General features: G+C 44.2%; 1 protein-coding gene across 3 annotated transcripts in view; it reads right to left on the bottom strand.

The window, feature by feature from the left end:
* Window positions 1–998: 998 nt before the first annotated feature.
* The window catches only part of GFRA1 (GDNF family receptor alpha 1), a 208,199-nt gene continuing 189,623 nt past the window's right edge, over window positions 999–19,574 (bottom strand). For all 3 annotated transcript variants that reach the window (XM_041745606.1, XM_041745607.1, XM_041745605.1), the window contains 2 exons: window positions 9,677–9,730; window positions 999–8,540 (listed from right to left, as the gene is read on the bottom strand). In XM_041745606.1, the coding sequence (XP_041601540.1) occupies window positions 8,385–8,540; window positions 9,677–9,730 (210 nt within the window). In that variant the 3' untranslated portion in view covers window positions 999–8,384. The remainder of the gene's footprint in view (window positions 8,541–9,676; window positions 9,731–19,574) is intronic.

The following is a 19,574-nucleotide window of genomic DNA, read 5'->3' as shown; positions in this document are numbered from 1 at the left end:
GCAGCCTGAGGATCCCAAAGCCAGGGGAGATGTTGGGATCTGGGTTTTTGTCACATCTCTAAAACACCAGGCTCAAATTCAAATGCTCATAAACTTTTAATCCAAACTGTGAAGCCTGCTAGAAACCATTTTAAACTTGGTCATTGGAAAGCAGGCCCAGGAGACAAAGGAATAGGAAAACCCAATTGAATGAAAAGATCACAAAATTGGGTCCTGCAGGACCTCCACTGAAACACAGGCTTCTGTCCTGTAAGAGGCAAGGTCTTCTTGCTACGTAGTGGACTGCAAATTATAGATGGAAGCAAATGACATCGATGAGGTTAATTACTGTGTTTTGTGCTTTAGTATTTTGTCTTAAAAAGTCCTGGTGGCAATAAAGGTGCCAGAGATTAGAACCTCCCCAGGGAAGCTGGGGAGTCATATTTTGAGCAACTACAATCATGATGTTAATGCCCAGGGATAAAATCCAGGTTCATGCAGTGTAAAGTAACTTTTCCTTGCCAGGCACTGAGCTAGATCCTGGAAAATACAAAAAATGACCTACTCTGTCTCTACTTTTTATCAAAATACTTACTGTTTATAAGCTTACACAAATAACTCAACACATGAGTGTTGAACACTGTGTCAACAGCTCACATACGCATCCTAAAAGGAACCAGGGTCTGTATAGGGCCACAGTGTCTTGGGGGTGGTTTCTACTGGCATCTAGTAGGTCAGGGCCAGGGATGCTGCTAAATATTCCACAATGGACAGGACCAGACACCATCCCCCACAACAAAGAATTATCCTAGAAGGATCTGTGTCAATGACATCCAGTCCTCAGGAGTCTTATCTCCTCCATTGTCAGAAACCCTCCCATATCTTGATACTGGGATCTCCATGCCTTTGCAGTTTCAAGATCATTTTCCAAAGAATTAAGATAAAAGGAAAAGACACCACAATTGTAGTTTTGTTTTTTTTTAAAAAAAGAAAACAATGTTTATTAGGGTATTCCGGGGTGGAGGATGGCCGAACAGACTACGTACGTACATTCTGTAGTGCTTGAGCAGTATGTTAACAGAAAAGTCAAACATCACAAAACCACTTCCAAAGTCCAAAGAGCAAAACTTGTACTTCTATATGTAGGTGTTCTTCCGTGGGTGGTGGTGGTAAAGCAGGCTGCACACAGCGGAGTGAGGGACGGTGTGGGGATGGCCCAGGAGAATGCACAGGTTCTCCTGCCCATCTGCAGGAAAGCAGATTCACAAGGTGATGAGATCGTGTATTTCTTACGAGGGGAGACTCAGGAAACACACAGTATAATATGGAGACCACGAGGGAAGTCGCTCACCTGTATCCTCTCCTGACTGGAGGCTTCAATGAAGCTCGCTACACCTCTCACCTCAGCTCTGGACGAGGTTGGGTGTCTGACCCCCTCACCTGGGACAGAGGTCTAAAACCCTCCTAAAAACCAGAATTCTTATTCTATTCAACCTGGATTGTTAATCTACATGAAACAGAAGGAACAGAAATTGAGACATACCCTCAGGTTAGGAGTAAAAATGCAATACCATCTAAAAGAATACAACCCAAAAGCCCACATCCTGAATCTCACACTGCTTCTCAGCAGGAGGCGGATTAAACAAGAGAAAATAATTTCAATATCTAAGGGATAATGCACAAGAGAGGAGAAAACTCTTTAAAGAAAACTCTGTGGTGGAAAGCCTTCCCTCTCCTCCCTTGGGGGACAAAAAGAGAGAGAGGAAAAAATAGATAATTAGAAGAAATAGAAGGCCCTGGATTTTGGGTTTCTGAAACCATTTCTTCAACCCTCTGAGGACAATCAGCTATTTCTGAATCTAGAAGTCTCATTACTAGAAGACTACAGCCAAATAAGGCAGGGCAGTGTGTAAGCTGGTTCTCCAGTTCCCATTCTTTTTCCCACATTTCAGAAATGCTTTCGGTTGAAGCTAAAAACTAAAAAGCCAGATTCCAGATCAAGCACGCTTCGCACACCAGGAAGATAAAGCCAGATCACACAACCCTGGAGAAGCTGTGACACGGAGAGAGGAGGGGAGCTTTTGTGATGGAGCCACGGGGGCCAGTGTGCTGAGAAGGCCTACAAGACCTTCCCCTGCACCTGTGCAGATGTCCTGCCTGGCCCCAATGACAGGTGACAGACCTTTGCCCACTCCTAAGAGCCTTGTGCTTCTCCCACCCAGGGCATCACCTGAGTTTTCCAATTCTTCATCCTACTTTTCTTTAGTCTAATCATCTGGGTTGTATTCGCTGGCATAAGGGGTCACTGTGTACTTTGAAAGTTTTGCATGAACACTTCTGGCGATCCGCTTTCTCCTGCTAAAGCAGTCTGATGTCTCCCTTCCCACCTGCGCTGTGGCTGGTACCCAACAGCTGGGACAGTTGCACTGGCATGGCCCCCTGGCCACGCTCACAGCCCTCTGAGGCCTCAAAGGGTGGCCCCACTTGGTTCTCCGTGGCAGCCTGTCAGGCTTCAGCTGAGGGTGGCTATGTCTGCCTTCCCCATAGTGCTTGAGCTGGGCGTCTTGCTGTATGTCTGCCTATTGACTGGGACTTAACTGCCTTGTGGAGACTGAGTCGGGAAAGTGGCTTCTTGGACTACTTGTAAAGAGAACTTAGATTCTCTGAAGGATGTTAAAGTGAAGGATTTTGTCATCCCGAAAAGATGGGTGTCGGAAGGCCTTGTATTCTCAAGTTACCCGTGGAGGAGCTTCAGTCCTAAATGACGGTTCACTCAACTAGAGTAGATGTTCAATAAATGTGCTGATTTGAAGACGACCTAGGTTGCTTCTCAGGGTGCTGGCAAAGGCCTGGGCTTGGTCCGGGAGTGGTGGAGTGGTCCACCTTTCTGGCCAGCATCCCGCACTCAAGCAGTTTAAAATATCAACTCACTCCATGGCTAGTTTCCCCTGAAATCAGTTTACCCGATTTGGAGTCCTGTCCTGTCTGGGACTGGCTGGTTGTGCTCAGCTTGTCCTGGGGCCCAATGCTAAATTTCCATCTCTCAGAGGAAATACAGTTGGCAGATTTAAAGCTGCTTTAATTCTAATGCTTTGTTTGACACTCCCTTCTGGGTCACTCTCCGTAACCTCAGGACACCTCTACTGCTGTGTACAAGAGCTCAGTGCTGGCAAGACAATGCAGGTAGACCAGTTCTTGCTACTGTATTACAAAATAGAGTCTTTCAGTGCCCCAGAGTTTTTCATTCACCCAACATTGTCTAAATATCTACCATGGAGCATGCTTTCCCTTAGGGGAGGCTGGGGGAGCGGGAAGAGATGCCCAAAGCCCAAATGAAAGAAGGGACTGATGGTCTCTGGTCATTTTATTTTCTATAAAATGCCAAGTGGGGAGTGGTAAGAAAACCCGACGTGGGACAAAGAAAATCAGAGAAAACCTTTTACTGATGCTGGTGCTGGGCTTGGCAGCTGCCCTGGAGCAAAAATAAACTCATGGCAGTGGGACAAGACACTGATATTGGCACCTGCCAGAGGCAGACAGCCCAAGTCGCAGCTGTGCTGGTCAAATGAGCCTGGAGACCTTAGGGGGCGAGGACCTCAATGACTGGTAGCAGGCTGCGGTTCTCTGCAGGCAGTTTATTGAAACGGGGTTTGTGCGCCTCCCCACCCCTTTGGGCTGGATCTCAGAACAATCAGAAGTGCAGGTGGCGCATCCCGCTGAACAACCCCGGGCTATCTCCAGGAGGGGGGTGAGGAGAAGCTCATCAGAGAGCCCCGGAGCAACAAAAGGATGCCTGGTGAGGATGAGCAGACAAGATGATCCCAAGGCTAAGAAGAGGGAGCTCAGAGGAGGGAGGATTGGATGGGGAACTTCCTACTTGGGGGATTAACATCACCTTCAGATCACCTGACTCCGGAGAGAGGCTTCTCTGTCTTCAAAAAGCCAGGGTTCCTGGCAGAACAAGAATTAATCTGAGTAGGACTAAATTTAGAATGATTAGAATGAAAAATCGACGGGAAGGGACCCTGTTAAACACTTGAGTGATAAAGAACACAAATGGGGACTCGGCACTGATAATCGAATGAAAGAGACAGAGTGAACCCATGTCTTAAGACAACTCTCCCTGTGAAATGAAATGTCCCACTAAACTCACCCCAGGATGCAGGCAGTGCCCAAACCCCCAGATTTAAACCCTCTGCCATGAGCATGTGTTCAGATGTATAGTCCTCTAGAATCCTAGACAACAGACTTAGAACAAATGGCCACTTGAGAAGAAAAGCTGTTGTCAAAGTCAAGAAGTGTCAGATATATACATGAGATGCTTATCTTAGGGATAAGAGCAAAACATAGCTTCTAAGGGTTTCCAACTGAATTCTCAGCTGTTTTACAGTTTTAGAATTTCTAAAAAAAAAAAAAATGTATTCCTCTGTTGTCCAGATATTAGCTCTAGCTTACTTTCCACAAAGGCACTGCTGTCTCATTCAAGGGACTCTGGCTATTTTGTGAGGTCAAGGCTCCTACGTGGATCAGGAAGGAATGCCAGCAGACCATGGGACCCATTTACCCATGGCACCTGGCCTCGTATTGCTCCTGGGTTTTGCTTTATCTCTCCAAACTCCTAGAGTCCAGTGCAGACCAGTCTTTCGGTCATGCCAAGACCCAGGCCCTTGGTCATTCATGCCCATCTGCTGCCACTGCTTTGTAGTCTTTCTCGAAAGGATAGGTCTCACATGGTCTCCTCTGCTTTATCGAAGAGCAGAAGCAACAGAGATCACAGGGGTATGCATCCAGGAGAACAAGACCAGCATCGAAAGGGAATTAGAAAATGGAAGCTCATTTAAGCAGCCCTTCTCTGGTCTACCGTTTATTGACTCAAGTAAGTCATGAGTTGTCTGACTACATGAATAAAAACTTATTTTCCAAACGATGGCTCCTCCATGGCCACTATTTTGTCAATAGTAACAACAGAAATACACTTTTGCCAGATTTGAAGGAAAGAAATTGCTAATTATACAAACTCCCACTGCTCTTACATCTCTTTTCCCAACAAGCACTTTACACGGACTCAAAAATGCTTCTGCTCGCCTCCCTTCCTAGTTTGGCAGATGGAGTCTCAGGAGTGTCTAGTTTAGAGTTCAAAGGGACAGGCGGGCGAGAGGATGCAGTTGGAGAGGACCCATCCCTGGAACATATGCATGTTAGAACAGTCTTCATATAGACCCAATCAAAGGCAGCTCTGGAGAAAACTTGTCCCAGGTTTGGTTAACTCAAAGGTGGCTTCTAAGACATTTTTTACGACAGGATAAGGAATTGTTCAATAATTTATTTTTTTAAATGAAAACCACACTCTTATTGTACTCTGGATACAGTTCACTATACTTAATAAAAAATAATCTGAGTAATTCTCAATTTATACTCTAGGGTCTTGAAATCAGATATGGAAAAATAAACATGGAAATGGCATTATGAATCCTTTTCTTTATTGTGCACTTCTTCCTCCATGTGCTCTATTAAAAAGATACTCCAACATATTATTGGTCAAAGATATTTAACATCAAAGTGGAATCAATGTGCTTCCAATCAGTTTGGCAATACTGTCCCTTTTCTTCATTCTCTCAAATAAGCAGGGCACAGCTAGACTTGATGTGGGAGTCATGGTCTACATGGATATAAGTTACTGTTTTTGTTTGGTCAAAATCAGCTACAATGAGATAAGTTCTGCAAGAGGCCCAAACCCCAGCAGAAGGCCCTTGCATCTGGTACCCCAATGCAGGAACTGAGAGATAGGAAGTAATCATTTTTGCTGTCAGCCCTGCTGCACAAGTAAGTTAAAGGTTTAAGTCACTTGCTTGCTTTAGTGTCCTGGGGCAAATGATGGTGTTTTGGGTTCACTGTGTTAAACTGAGAATCACACTGAATGGCAGAAACACTTGGCTTGGCATGAATCTGTAAGAGTCTCTCTAACGTGTTGTCATTGAACATCCTTCCCCCCGTTTATTTAATCAGTAATTTATTTTCAAATTTAGAATTTGGTAACTCTAATATGCTTCTATCTGTAAAGAAAAATGAGATCTTTGTTGCTGATAGATGAGGCTTTCCAAAATGTAATTTATGTGTTGCACATCCCCGAGTTCTTCACCGAAGGCTACCTTGTTAGCTCTGATAACTCCTATTTCCTCTTCGGTCATCTGAAGCTAATTACAGCTGCTGTTTACTGCAGAAGGAATCAATAGCTTTCTACAGTAGATCACATAGAATCAGACCTATATGCAATTAGTTCAGTGTAGATACACAGAGATACCTTAATCAAAACAAAATATGCTCTGTAAGAGATATGCTTTCATAGATGACTGGAATTCCAAATATTTCGACACATTTAATGTGTTTATTCAAAGTAAGAGTCTTTAGGAAACCTTTCACTAATCAAATTTGTTTGATGAATTTTCCTTGAAAACATTTTGAACTGAAAAAACTCGGTACGTAGTATTATACATTTATGTTTATTAACATTTGGATATAAATGTACTTCAAACACCAATAGAGCTAAAAGACTATGCCTTTATCTTGGGTTGAATAGATTTCCCACCCCAGTGGTTTGATTAATTCTTACAAGGCAAACATCAGCGGGCAAAGGGGGTCAGTATGAACTGTGCACCTTGGATTCCTCCTCCAGCCCCTCTACTGATGTGGGGAGATTAATGCTCCCAGCACTCTATTCAGGTGGATTCTCCTCTTCTCTACTCAGTGTTGGAGAAGCATGGCTCCTAGCACTCGATCATTGTAGATTCTGAATGTCACCATCAACCAGACTTCAAAAGTGCACTTCAGGATGAGAATGATGGGAGATGATGAGCAGTGAACAAGCCAGATGCCTTGTTTCCAAAGTCCTGTTCTGTTCTGTGTATCTCTGCCAGCCAACTCATCTCTATAGACCTATGGTTGGTCCTCTTGATCCAGTAGCCTTTCTTTCCACAGTCAGTCACAGTCTGTCATGGAGGACACATAACAAGATGCAAGTAGATTCCTGATGACCTTCAAACCAAATCACTCTCAACAGTGACCAGGTCATCATCGTTGAGAGTCAAGACAACCCTTAGGAAAAGAACTGTACCCTGGCACAGATCTGCTTCAGAATAGAGGGCAGCATGTTCCTGTCCTCCAGCCCAGTCAAACCTGCCTTTGTCAAGCAACATGAAAACCAAGGTACTAGATTGTGTCAATTGGCACAGGTGCCATCAGATGTTGCAGGGCATTTACAAGTGGCCATCAGTTTCCTCACGGGTATGCACGCTTGCATTTCAAGAAATGATAAAAGACAACACTTGGCTGCTCTGTTTCCTCTTGCCTGTCCACAGTAACGTGATGCAGAGCTTTCTGCTAAAGCATGAGGCTCCTCGGAGTCTGCTTTTGAAAAGCTGTCTTCGTGAAGTTAATATTGGAGCTAACACTACTTACGAGAGGAAAACGAGCTCCATGTATTTTGTATTAAATCATCAGTAAAAAAATGAAGACAATATCATTACTTTCAAAATATAGAAAGCCAATAGTTGAAATCATTTAGTAGTAAAATTTTTTTTCTACATATAACCTCATACGTGTAAAGAGTATTAGAATGACATGTCAGCTATATTTGACTCTTGTTAGTTAAAGGGCTTCTCACTCAGGTAAGGCTTAGGAGAGTGTCATTCAGTAATCAAGGTACTGCGAAGTTTCATGCACACTCGTCCCCTCTATTCTGATTCAAAGACAGACACTAACATTTTGATGTGACAAGTGTCATTTGTTTGGTACGAGAGTGTAGAACTGTTTACAGTACACAAACAGTGTGGAAAATGCTAGTGCATATAGAAAGGTGAGCACTGGTGCAAGCTTGTCTGCACAAAGTCCACCAAGATCCTCTTGGTGAGAATCTTTGCTTTGTGACAAAATAAGCTTGCACCCATGTTAGGCTAAAGTGATGTCATCAGAAACCAAGGCCATTACATGAGATACGGGAGATTCCTTAGAAATACGAAGTCCTTCTTTAGCTAGTAAAGGCCAGAGTTAAAGTGTTAAAATCATCAACATCATCATCATGTCAAACACAGGCCCAGTTTGTTTTACAGCCAAATTTACGAACTGCCCCTTTGCAATACAGCATGCCCCAAAGCCTTTTCAATATGGAATGTAGCACTGCATAAGGTATCCCATAGAAGCCCTAAGGATCACAAGAAGATCTCTTAAAAAAAAAAAAAAAAGAAAAGAAAAGAAAAGAAAAAGAAGAAACAAAAAGTTCCAGTTGGATCAAACTTTTTGCAGTGTCTCAAATGAGCTCCTAAAACTGGAATTTCAGATATACAAGAGGACAGGAAACAGATAGCTTGGTTTTTGTCTTTGTACATGTCCATATTGTTTTTTCAATGCAGCTACGATGTTTCTGCCAAAGATAAAGATAATAAGGTGGACAGGGCGGTTACCACCAGAACCAGCAGTGGGCTCAGACCGCAGCTTGGAGGAGCAGCCATTGATTTTGTGGTTATGTGGCTGGAAGGACCAGAGAGACCATTCTTTTCATAATCACGCTGTAAGAGAGAATATTTTCATTGTCACCCACATGTATTCCTCCTATCCCAGTGTATTTTAACCTTACTCTTTCTCTCTCCCACCCTCACCTCCAACTAGCTGTACCACTCACCAAAGCTGACCCTTCAAGATATTACCATGGAGATTTTCATTCACTGACTTGTAGTTTTATGGAAAGGAATCATGAATCTGGGTGAGAACTGGATATAATACACTTATATACTTTATGATAAACTGGCCAACACCTGCTTCGCACTCCTCCACTACAGATTATTGAAATCCACTTTGCATCTTCCTTCATGCCTACCTTCCGGCTCTCTCCACAGCTAAGGCAACATGGAATGCCTCTCCTTTTCATACTGACTTAGGAGGAAGCCCACTGTCCCTCACCATCACTGAAGAAGGGCAGGAAGATTCATCTCAGGAAATTGGTCCAGGCAAGTATCAGTTCATGCAGAGATGAGCCACAAATTGCATTGAGACCAGCAGGGCAGTCAGCAACTTTTATCTCCATTTGCCCCTTCAACTCTAGATTTTCTAGACAAAGAAGCCTGCCCCACTTATCAGCTGGAGAGTCCACACCAGAACTCCAACCTTCAGACTTCCAGTTGGCACAGCTATCCTTCCCTAGATGGGTGACTCTTTCCCCACCACAGCACTCCCTCAGCCTCATAATGCCAAACCCGCCACAATGATTGGCACAGGACAGAATCCTTCATCTCACCCATAAAATGGGGAGAGTAATGTGTCCCGCTCTAGCTACCAGTACCTCTTGGTGCTGCAGAGGTCAAAGGATCTGTAGACAGAGGACATCTGGTAAGCAGTGAGAACTATTGTATGTCCTCTGTGCTGGTTGATTTTACATGACTATGGTCACATAGTCTGGCACTGGAACAATAGTATCTGTGCTGGATCGAACTCTGAGATGAGGATCTTGGGTCCCACATTAGGTCTAACTTTGTGCCCTGGGACCTGAAGAATTCACTTGGCTCAAAGGACAGAAACATGGAGGGTGCCTTAGATCGTCTTCCTAGATCTGAAACCTCATTGTCTTTGAGCCTTTATGTCATCACCAGGGGTGCAAAGGATTCTGTCTCTAGAAATGCAGGGAGACCCAGGGAGAAACACAACTTACATCAGAAAGACAGAGGTGTGTACTGCCCGACATATTGGATTTCAGCTTCTGTGCCTGCAGAAAGACAAACACATGCACACACACATAAAATCACTCATAAACAGTACAGAATAATAATTACTGATGATTCACTCATCACTTAGTTGTATAGGGCAGGGCCATCGATAGAAATATGTGAGTCACAACGATAAGCCCATACATAATCTTACACTTTCTAGCAACCACATAAGAGATAAAGGTGAAGATAATTGTAATAACGTATTTTATTTAACACAATATATTATCATTTCAACATGCAGTCAATATAAAAAGTCATTAATGAGATACTTTACACTTTCTTTTTCATACTAATTCTTCAAAACCTGGCGTATTTGACATTGCACATCTCATATCAGACCTGCCCCTTTTCAAAGGCTCAGTAGCTACCTGTGGCCGATGGCTAGCGAGGGCAGCCCAAGACTAGGTTAGGTTACTAAAGACAAAGTTTTGTTTTTGTTTTTTGAGAGATAGGAGGGGAGGGGAGGGGGAAGAAAGTATGAGAGGGAGGGCCAGAGTGCGGAGAGAACATAGGAGGGGAGAGCAGAGGTAGACGGAGAGAGAGGATCTTGAGCAGGCTCCATGCCTAGTGTAGAGCCCAACATGGAACTCGAGCTCATGATCTTGAGATCATGACTTAAGCCCAAATCAAGAGTCAGATGCTTAACCTATTGAGTGAGACACCCAGGCACCCCAAGTTTTGAGGTCATCCATATTTGGAACTCATGTATATCTCTGAATGTTCATTTTGGGGATGTGCCTTTGAGGTAAAAACGTGGCAATAAAAATCCCCCTTCATTAGTAATATAGAGATAGGTCTTCCTGAAGCTTGTTTGTTCATTTGTTTTATTCATTGCTTCAGTCGACAAGCTATTTTCCAAAGCTGGGTATCAGGTGATAGGAGCCAAAGGATATAGTCTCTGGGCTCACGGGACTGTCTTCTAGTTGAGTAACCCATTCGTGGCTTAGGAGTTCTCGCACAGGGCAGGGACTCTTACAGATGGATTCCCTGGAGGAACTGTGCAGGGTGCTATGGATCCAGCTCCAGTAATCATACAATTGCTTCTGGGGCAGTGGCAGTGAAAGCGTTGAGCTCCCCATCTCCTCACATGGGAACTAGTCCCCACTGAGCTTCTACCGGACAGCTGAGTTGAAGGGAAGTTTCCATCACTTAAACAGTGACAATGGGAACTGCTGACCCAGTACAGCCCTTTTGTTTTGTAAAGGAAGACAGAGTGCAGTGAAGTTAAGTGACTTCTCCAAGGTCACATAGCCATTTACTGGTAGAGTCAGGATACAGACCAGGTCTCTAAAACTCTTGAAAGAAAATGTGCTCTTTCCTCTATTACAGTGCTTTTTCCCAGGAATCCTGGCATGCTTGACTCTTCATGCTCTACCTGCCCCCAAATCCACATGACAAACTCCCCTCCAATGACCTCCTTCCCCCAAAACAAGTGTCTGTTGACACCAAAGACAGAGAGCTCATGTCCCAACAGGATGACCCTGGTTAAGCATCACACTTGAATCAAGGAGTGTCTGGGCACCCAGCTCCGAGTGAATGGCAACTGGCAGGCTGTCTGTTGCAGGAAGACTTCTGTAACTCGTTGAAGACATGCTAGGCTGATGATGATGGCCTGTTCACCCAAGGAGTAATTTACTGACCATAATGCTACTTGGGAGGCATCATAATCTTTACCTATATTTGCATATGCCAGCTGCGAATATGAAATAGAAACCTTTAAACAGCCATGAAGAAATAAGACACTGTGAGGCATCCCCAGGCTGTTCAAAGGTCACTAAATGTTATGTATAAGAGGATCAGAGGAGAAATTAGAAGAGGAATTGAACCTTACCCAAAAGCCTACTTTTAATCTATAGTAATAGCAAATCTAGTCCATTGCATGGTTACCTGCAGAGAATAATGTACAGAACTTTACATGTTTTATTTCTGTTCAAGATTGGAATTGTGCCCAGATACCAAAATGGCCTTAAAATATCTCATTCTCTTTTTTCTTTGCTAGGCCATAATCTACAAAAGACATAAACCCTTGCTAATGGCCTTTGCATAACTAAGAAGTTCACTAAAATGTGCAGAGAAAGCAGTCTGACTTCTAGTCTGGGACACATTGTGCCTTCAAGTTATTTCTGTGCTTGTGGTCATAGCTAAACTATGCCTCTGTGTCCTAAACCTTCTATAGGCCTAGAAGTTCGAAGGGTTGAGGGGCCCTCCTTCCTATTCTGGTCTGTATGATTAGCACTGATATGTAGGGTTTTACTCACTGTTTACACAATCTGACATACTCATTAGCCATACTGAGTCACTTCAGGAATCTGCTGAAATACTAGTAACAATGCCCGTCATTATTAAATCATTATAAAGGGGCTCCTACCAATGGATAAGAAAAGTTTTCTGTCTTAACAGACTGTTTTAGGGGACTCCAGATCTGTAGAGGTAGATTTCTGACCCGCATTGGTCACTGAGGCTTTCACACTGCATGTAGGTTTACAGGCATGCAGGCTCTTGCCTTCTATCTGGAAACAGTGGGGATTATTGCTCCATCACACATGAGAAAACATTTAGACCAGCTTCAGGTCTTTGAAATCTCTGAGCTCTTTTTCCCCCAAAGCAGGCATCCCGTTGGCATCTACCTAAAGGAAATGGTCAATGTGAGACCTTGTCTCCCTGTATCCCCATTGGCTTCACAATAACTGGAGGAAGCATCTCCAAGTTCTTCTTGCCTTGAGGACCATTCTCATTGGCATAAGTAGATAACCTGCAGAGTAAAGATAATAGTGTGTATCCAGGCCCCTGCAAATACTCTTGAGAAAATGCCTTCTCCCCTGTTAAATGCCTTCCCAACCCAAAGAAGCACTTAGCACTCCAGAAGCTTAGCAGTGCATGCACACCGGACTTTAAATACTCTGCTTACATGGCATATTAACACAGCTTCCCAATTAGAGTGGAAACTCCCAGCACTGCAGAGGCAGAGTGGATCCTGGAGTTCTACCTGAACCTCACATGGATCACAGGAAGGTCTGGGAATCTGATTAGAAAGCGAAGGGCACGGGCACTGAGGTGGACACTTGACGGGATGAGCACTGGGTGTTATTCTGTATGTTGGCAAATTGAACACCAATATAAAATAAATTTATAATAAAAAAAGAAAGCGAAGGGCAGATGTTACCAGTTATTGGAATATTTTATATTGTTTTATATTGTCATTTTAACAATACCAGTTATTGTTATTCTGGGTAACAGAATCAAAAGATCATGTATAGACATGAGGTTTTTTTTTTTTTTTTTTTCCCCAATCCTACATCAAACCTGAAGTGCCCATTACGAGAGCCAGTGGGTCTGCTGCCTGGACTGACTAGCATCAAGTACAGGTGGTGCCCCCCACCACCCTGGGGGGCTGGTGCCTGTGAGGGTTCATAAGCTGCAGATGGAGGGGCAGAGTCTGGGAATTAAGACCAGTGTATTGTCTAGCTGGCTGGAGGCTTAGGAGTCCTGTGTGCAGTCTGAATCCCTCCAGTGACACTGAGGGTCAGAAATCTGCTATGCAAATCCAGAGACCACTTATGAAAATCTGGCTTTTAGAGCCCATTTTAGAAGCCTAAGCAACCTGTTATTTTTACATTTTTAGGGCTTTTATCCTGAGCATTTTTGGAAACATCATCAAGCTATCACTTGTCTTGCTAGTCAGGAGTGATAAACATAAACACAGAATTACAGGGTAGCCTACATCTTCAACTACTGCAAAGAGTACTTACACACTTTCAGTATTGTCTCTCAGGTGATAAAAACTGGGATGGTCCCAGGAAAATTAAAACAAACAAAATTTCTGAGATCTTGTAAGGTAGAAGGTAAGTTAGAAACCAGAAGAGGACGTCTTACTGCTGAGTTTTAAACCAGTAAAACTAAGGGTGGAATAATGGAAGTGCCAGCTCAAGGTCCTGTCTGCGGACCCAGCACCCTGCTCATTAATGACATACTCAGGGACCCAGCACAGAGCATGGCCAGCCCGGACCTATCTAGACCCCAAACCTGACAGTATGGCTTTAAAATATGACATCTCCTGAAAAAGAAAAGAAAAGAAAAGAAAGGATAAAGAAGGGAAGAAGAGAGTGGATTTCATTTTTCTAAAAGTCCATTTTAACCACCAGTACAGCATGTTGAAAAATGAATTCTTTAATCTCTTTTATGAAAGAATGTTTCCTAGCAGCGAATTCAGACTTCTGCGGTTAGGGGGGAAGCCACCTGACTCTGAGTGGAGGGGAAACAGCACCAGCCAACCACAGTACCACGGGGTTTTCATCTTGAGGATGGGGGGATGAAAGGGACAGGGGAGGACCATCTCCAGCCCAGCAGCCTTGTTGTCATTCTGGAAAACCGGAGAACTTGTATTCAGGCACTTCCTAAACATTGTCCTTCCAGCAGGGTTAAAAAATTGTCACCGGTAGTAATCTGCTAGTCCAGGCACGTTGGGTAATAGGATTTCCACGGCACTGTAATTGTAGGGCCAGACCTCCCCAGTCTCTGGCACCAGAGGGTTAATAAATGCATTAGATGCTGTTAACCTCTGTTACCTGGAGTCAGAATGAGGACGCTCCTGCTTTTGATCCCAGTGATTAGCATTTGGAAAACCTGCCCCGGTGCCAATAGGCTTCCTGTTCAGAAGGCACAGACACACACATCTCTGGGAGCCCTCAGTCCAGCACCCACCCCCACCCCTCGAGCCGCAGCCCCCACATAGGAGCTCTGCCCACAGTAGGCTCTCCTGGAGCCTCGGGGATGAAGCAGGCTTTGGAGCAGCACACTTGCTCTGTTTAGGGAATCGGAGACTTAGAAGCACATTGACGCAGAGCCTGGCCTTGGCTGCTCCAGGACTCCGTTTCAGTAGAGAAGTCAGTGCCTCATCTCGGGGTTTTAGGCAGCTGTCAGCCAGCAGGGCAGGGAACGTAAGGGGAGCCAGTTTCTGCTCTACCTCCAGAAAATAAAACCAGAGGAAGTCGCCCAATCCAATGGCAACAGACTGTCCAGGCTGCAGCCAAATGGTCATAATTAATGATGCTTCTGGTTCTTCTCTCCCTTGCTTTGCTGATTAGAGAGATTTGCTATATTAGGGACCTGTTTGCTTAATGACAAAATACAGGCAATAAACAGAGAAATACACAGACTGTAAAACGCAATCAACTTTGCTCCCCAGCACTAAGTACCTGGCTGCATCCATCACACTTGTCAATACCAGTTTATTAGCATATGGGTCTCTTCTGCAGCAGAAATCGGGCCTTGGGAGGGGAAACCGTGGCTTGAGTTCTTCCTGCAACAGCCATTCCCCAACTTAAATCTACAGGTCTTACATTTTTGGGTAGGACCAGACATAGGAAGAAGGATGTGCACCTAATTCTGAAGGGTAACTGAGCAGAAGCTGCTTCAGAGTCTGCATTTTCACATTGTGTTAAAAAAAAAAATAGACTCCCCCGACTAGAGACATTTATGGGCAGTACTCACCATACAGCAATCCTATCGTGTAGTTGATATGCACTCCTCCAAATTAATTTCAACACAAAACAGACCGAAAAAAAGAAGCTGCCTATGAGTGAATCCAAGCTAAGTAATGGTGGTCTGGCCAGAGCTCTCCTAGTATTATGCTCTCTTCAGCTCTTTGGATCTTGCTTGCTGGATTTGGGAGAGCCTGGGGAGGTGTGAGTGCTGTTGGGGAGGTCACAAGCTGTGGGCTAGCCTTTCCAAAATCCCTGCCACTGTCTGTTTCGAAACTCACCTTCCTACTGATTTGTTTGTCCTACAAACTTGGTAACAACCACTTGGAACCACTGGTCTGAATAATGTGCAGTAAAGTCAGCTGCGTAAAACAAGTGGACACATAAATAAGACCTGCTCTGAGCCCCTGGGCTGGGATGTTTGTCTTCTGGATCCTGTGCTCCACAAGGAAGGGATCCATGTCCTCCAAGCTGATCTCTGCCAGCCCCGTGGACCCTGCTCAAGGTTGGGGAGGGGCTAAGAGTCTACATGGAGGGCAAGGATGAGATGGGGCAAGTGTCCTTTTGAGAAGGGGGCGGTGGCTTTTCTACACACTCCTGGCAAGACACTGTCTGAACTGAACCTCAGCCAGAAGACATTCATTATGTTAAGCTCTAAGAAAGCCTTATAAAGATATTTCACTCAGCACAGGTTTAGGAAGGCCCACAGAGTGCCAAGTTTCATTAGTCTGGTATGCTCTGGGCAGGTTGAGCCTGGTCAGAAGATGGGAGTGGGGAGAAGGGCTTGGGAGGCTTGAAGTCATGCTTCCTTACCCAGAAAAAGTCCAGGCTCAGATCCTGGTTGGACTGTTTAGACAGGCCTCCAAAGTCAGTGCAGTGAACTGAAATGAGGCCAGACTGAGGGGTGGGGAGAGGGGAGGGGCTGCACTGTAGCCTTGAAAGAAATGTGGCTTCAAGTTCCAGAGTCTACAGGTCTTGGATTCCTGGCACCCATGGGGTATTCCAAATTGAACTGCAATTTATGTTGAGTTTAGGGTTAAGCCTAGAGTAGTAATCCTCTTACCTGACAGGTTTGGAGCCCATAGATTATTTGTCAATTGAGAAGTTAAAAGGCAAGATCACTGAATCACTCAAAAATTACACATTTGTATCAAACTTTTTATTGCAAAGCTGCTTAAAAAAAAAGTGTGATAAGGGTACTGAACATGAGATCCGCTCTCTTATCACAATTCGAAGTGCACAATAGAGTATCCCTAAACTATAGGCACAATGTTGCACAGCAGACCTCTAGTACCTACTCCTCTTGCATAAGAGAAACTCTTCACCCACTGAGTAACAAGTTTCTGCTCTCCTCCAGCCTCTGGCAACCACAATGCCGTTGTGGTTGCCAGAGAATGCCAACCTGCCATTCTTTGCTTCCAGGAGTCTGAATATTTTAGATATTTTAGGCAAGTGGAATCACGCAGTATTTGTCCTTCTGTGACTGGCTTATTTCACTTAGTGTGATGTCCTTCATATTCATCCATGTTGTTGCATATCGTAGGATGTCCTTGTTTTTTTAAGGCTGAATAATAAGATTTCATTGTAGGTGTTGTATCAAATGTTCTACCTTCAAATCTGAATGTCAGTCACTTATTGATTTGGGGGTACATTACCAAGGCCATCTTCCATTAAAAAAAATTTGGGGGGCACCTGGGTGGCACAGTCGGTTAAGGGTCCAACTCTTGGCTTCAGCTCAGGTCATGATCTCAGGGTCCTGAGACTGAGTCCTGTTTCAGGCTCCAAGCTCAGCAGTGAATCTGCTTTAGATCTCTCTCCCTCTCCCTCCGCTCCTCCTGCTCATGTGCGATCTCTCTCTCTTTCTCTCTCTCTCTAATAAATAATTAATCTTAAAAAAAAGTTTCTTAAAGAAAGAGTTTGCTGATTGGAGTTCCCTGGCTTATGGTCTGCAGAAGCTACACCTATAATTAATTCATGATCAACAATTTCCAATTTTAGTTTCTTTAAACCAGGAGTGATGTTTGTTTGATATCCTCAGAGGAATCTCAGTGCAGAATCTTTTTTACATTTTTATAATTTTTCTCAGTCTTTTATAATTTTGTCGCACCCACACCTAATGTGAAGGTATCTTTTAAAGGAATTTGGCGTTTTCAGTGTATTTGGCTTAGTTTTTATCAAAACAACTATGCTTTCTTTTGTGCGCCTATTTCAATCCTTCATGTATACTGATTTAAATCTGTAAGGAAAACACCAGCTCTAAGAGCATAAAAAAGGCTTGAGAACAAATGGGCCTGACTCTTCGAAGCCTGCCTCTCAAATGGAGAGAGCAAGGACGGAGGTGAGGAGGAGGTGACCAGCTTGGGGCACACGGTCAGCCCTGGGCACTAGCTATTTACAAGAGAATGGAGAGGTTGGCTTCTGGGATGAGTTGGTTACATGAGGGTCAGTAAAGAGAGCTTCTCCTATAGTTTAGAACTTACTCCTGCTATCAGCTTGATTGATAAAGTATGATAAAATGAATACAGGCTAGGAAGGTCCTATTCTTGGCTTTTCAACCTCCAGCTTTAATTATAATAATCCCAGCCCTCCTGCTTACCTCACAGAGTGGTTCTGAGAATCAAATGTGAAAGGTGGATGCTCTTTAAAAACCTCAGGGTGCTGTTGATGATTGCTCAGGATCCCTGTGGTCTCTAGGCTAGTATTCTTGGATTGGGGCAGGGGCTGGAGAAATGCAAAAGCTCAAGCTAATTTGGCTTGTGAACATGATATTGAATAGAACTGGCTCTTGATCTCCTGTGAGCCGTTGGATTTAAAAATGAATGCAATGAAAGAGATACAGTCCAGTACGATATATCAACAGCCCTCCATTAGCTAAGCAGTCCCCCGGGCTTGCCCGTCAGTCTCCAGCACGCCATAAAAAGGATGCCTGCAGCCCTGCACTTGTAATTTAACACTAATGGCAAGATAGCCAGTAGCGCTGGGTGCAGACACAGTCTACAGCAGGAAGCCCAACACGGCACTTGGGCTGGCCTATCTCCCTTCCGTACCTCCCCGGATCATCTTGCATCTATTTTGCTTTTCCCTAAGTTGGGGCAAACACAGGTTGCAAAGTACATCAAAGAACTGTGTTATCCTTCATGGTTAACTTGTTTGATTTGTAAAATATTCAGACAAGAAGCAATTACGACCTGTATTTTAGACAATTATGCCCAATTAACAGTAAGATTATGCCAAACAATGTGTGAAAGACATTTTGGTTTGGGGTAAGGGAGGCGTTTTCTAGAGCAAACATTCAGTGAGAATGGTATAAAGGCAACTCGGGGGATGGCCCTAAAATGAAACATTTGTTTTCTCAAATGTGCGGTCAGAAATGCAAATGTGCAAGAGCAACAGAAAAGATTCATTGTGGTCTCTGATGAGAAGTGCATGAAGCCTGTCTCATCAGACACGCATTCTCATCGCCATCAGATCATATTTATTAAGCCTCTCATTCTCCTGTGCATTTATGTGCAGCTGAGTGCGGCCCCGTAATGGCTCTGTGACTTATGGTGCTAACTAAAGGTTCATATAAAACGCCATGGTCTGCAGATATAACCGACCCTGGGCTTTTGTTCACCCTCTGTTCAAAAGATGGAGCACCCTTGGTACTCTGAAAAACCAGGTGAAAGCAAACATTTAAAAACTTTAAAGAAAAGCATGCTTTGAGTAGACAAAGACAGATAATTGAGGAAAACCAAGTAGATTCGCAGTGAGAACTGTGACCAGTTGCCATTCATGACTGCTCCCACCCAAAACTGAGCCCACCTAAGACTCATGGAACACTCCCAACTGCTCACACGACTTTCTGAGTGGGGCTCTCTCCTTTGCACAGATCAGGAAACAAGGGCTCAGAGAGGGTGGGACTTGCCAAGTTTCTGCAGCTGGAATGCCCTCACTGAGAGAGCATCTATCCAATCTCCATCCCCTTGACTCCAAAATCCATGCACATGAACTCCATGCTAGACATGGCACACATTATCTTCCATAATCCTAAGATCAACCCGTGGAAGTAGTTCTGGTTATCCTGCTGACAGCTACAGAGCTGCCCGTGGAGGCAGTAATAAGCCAGGGGTCATGCATGCTGCCTGTGAGTAGACAGCAATAGCCACTCTGGGGAAACTCCTACGATGTCTACTCAGTAGACACCATCCTCCGTTTCCTGTCCCCACAGCCCTGTCCATGGTATGACTCCTCTTGGGCTTCAAAAAGGAAGGGTCCAGTGAAGGAGAACCTTCTGTTGAACCTCACACGAGAACCGGAGCCATTTTCTTCCCACACATGAGCTCCAAGGCTCAAACACAAGGCAGAGACTGTTATTCAG

Source organism: Vulpes lagopus, chromosome 2, assembly GCF_018345385.1.
Source record: "Vulpes lagopus strain Blue_001 chromosome 2, ASM1834538v1, whole genome shotgun sequence".
Classification (NCBI taxonomy): Eukaryota; Metazoa; Chordata; class Mammalia; order Carnivora; family Canidae; genus Vulpes; species Vulpes lagopus.
This window is presented reverse-complemented; position numbering and strand designations above follow the sequence as displayed.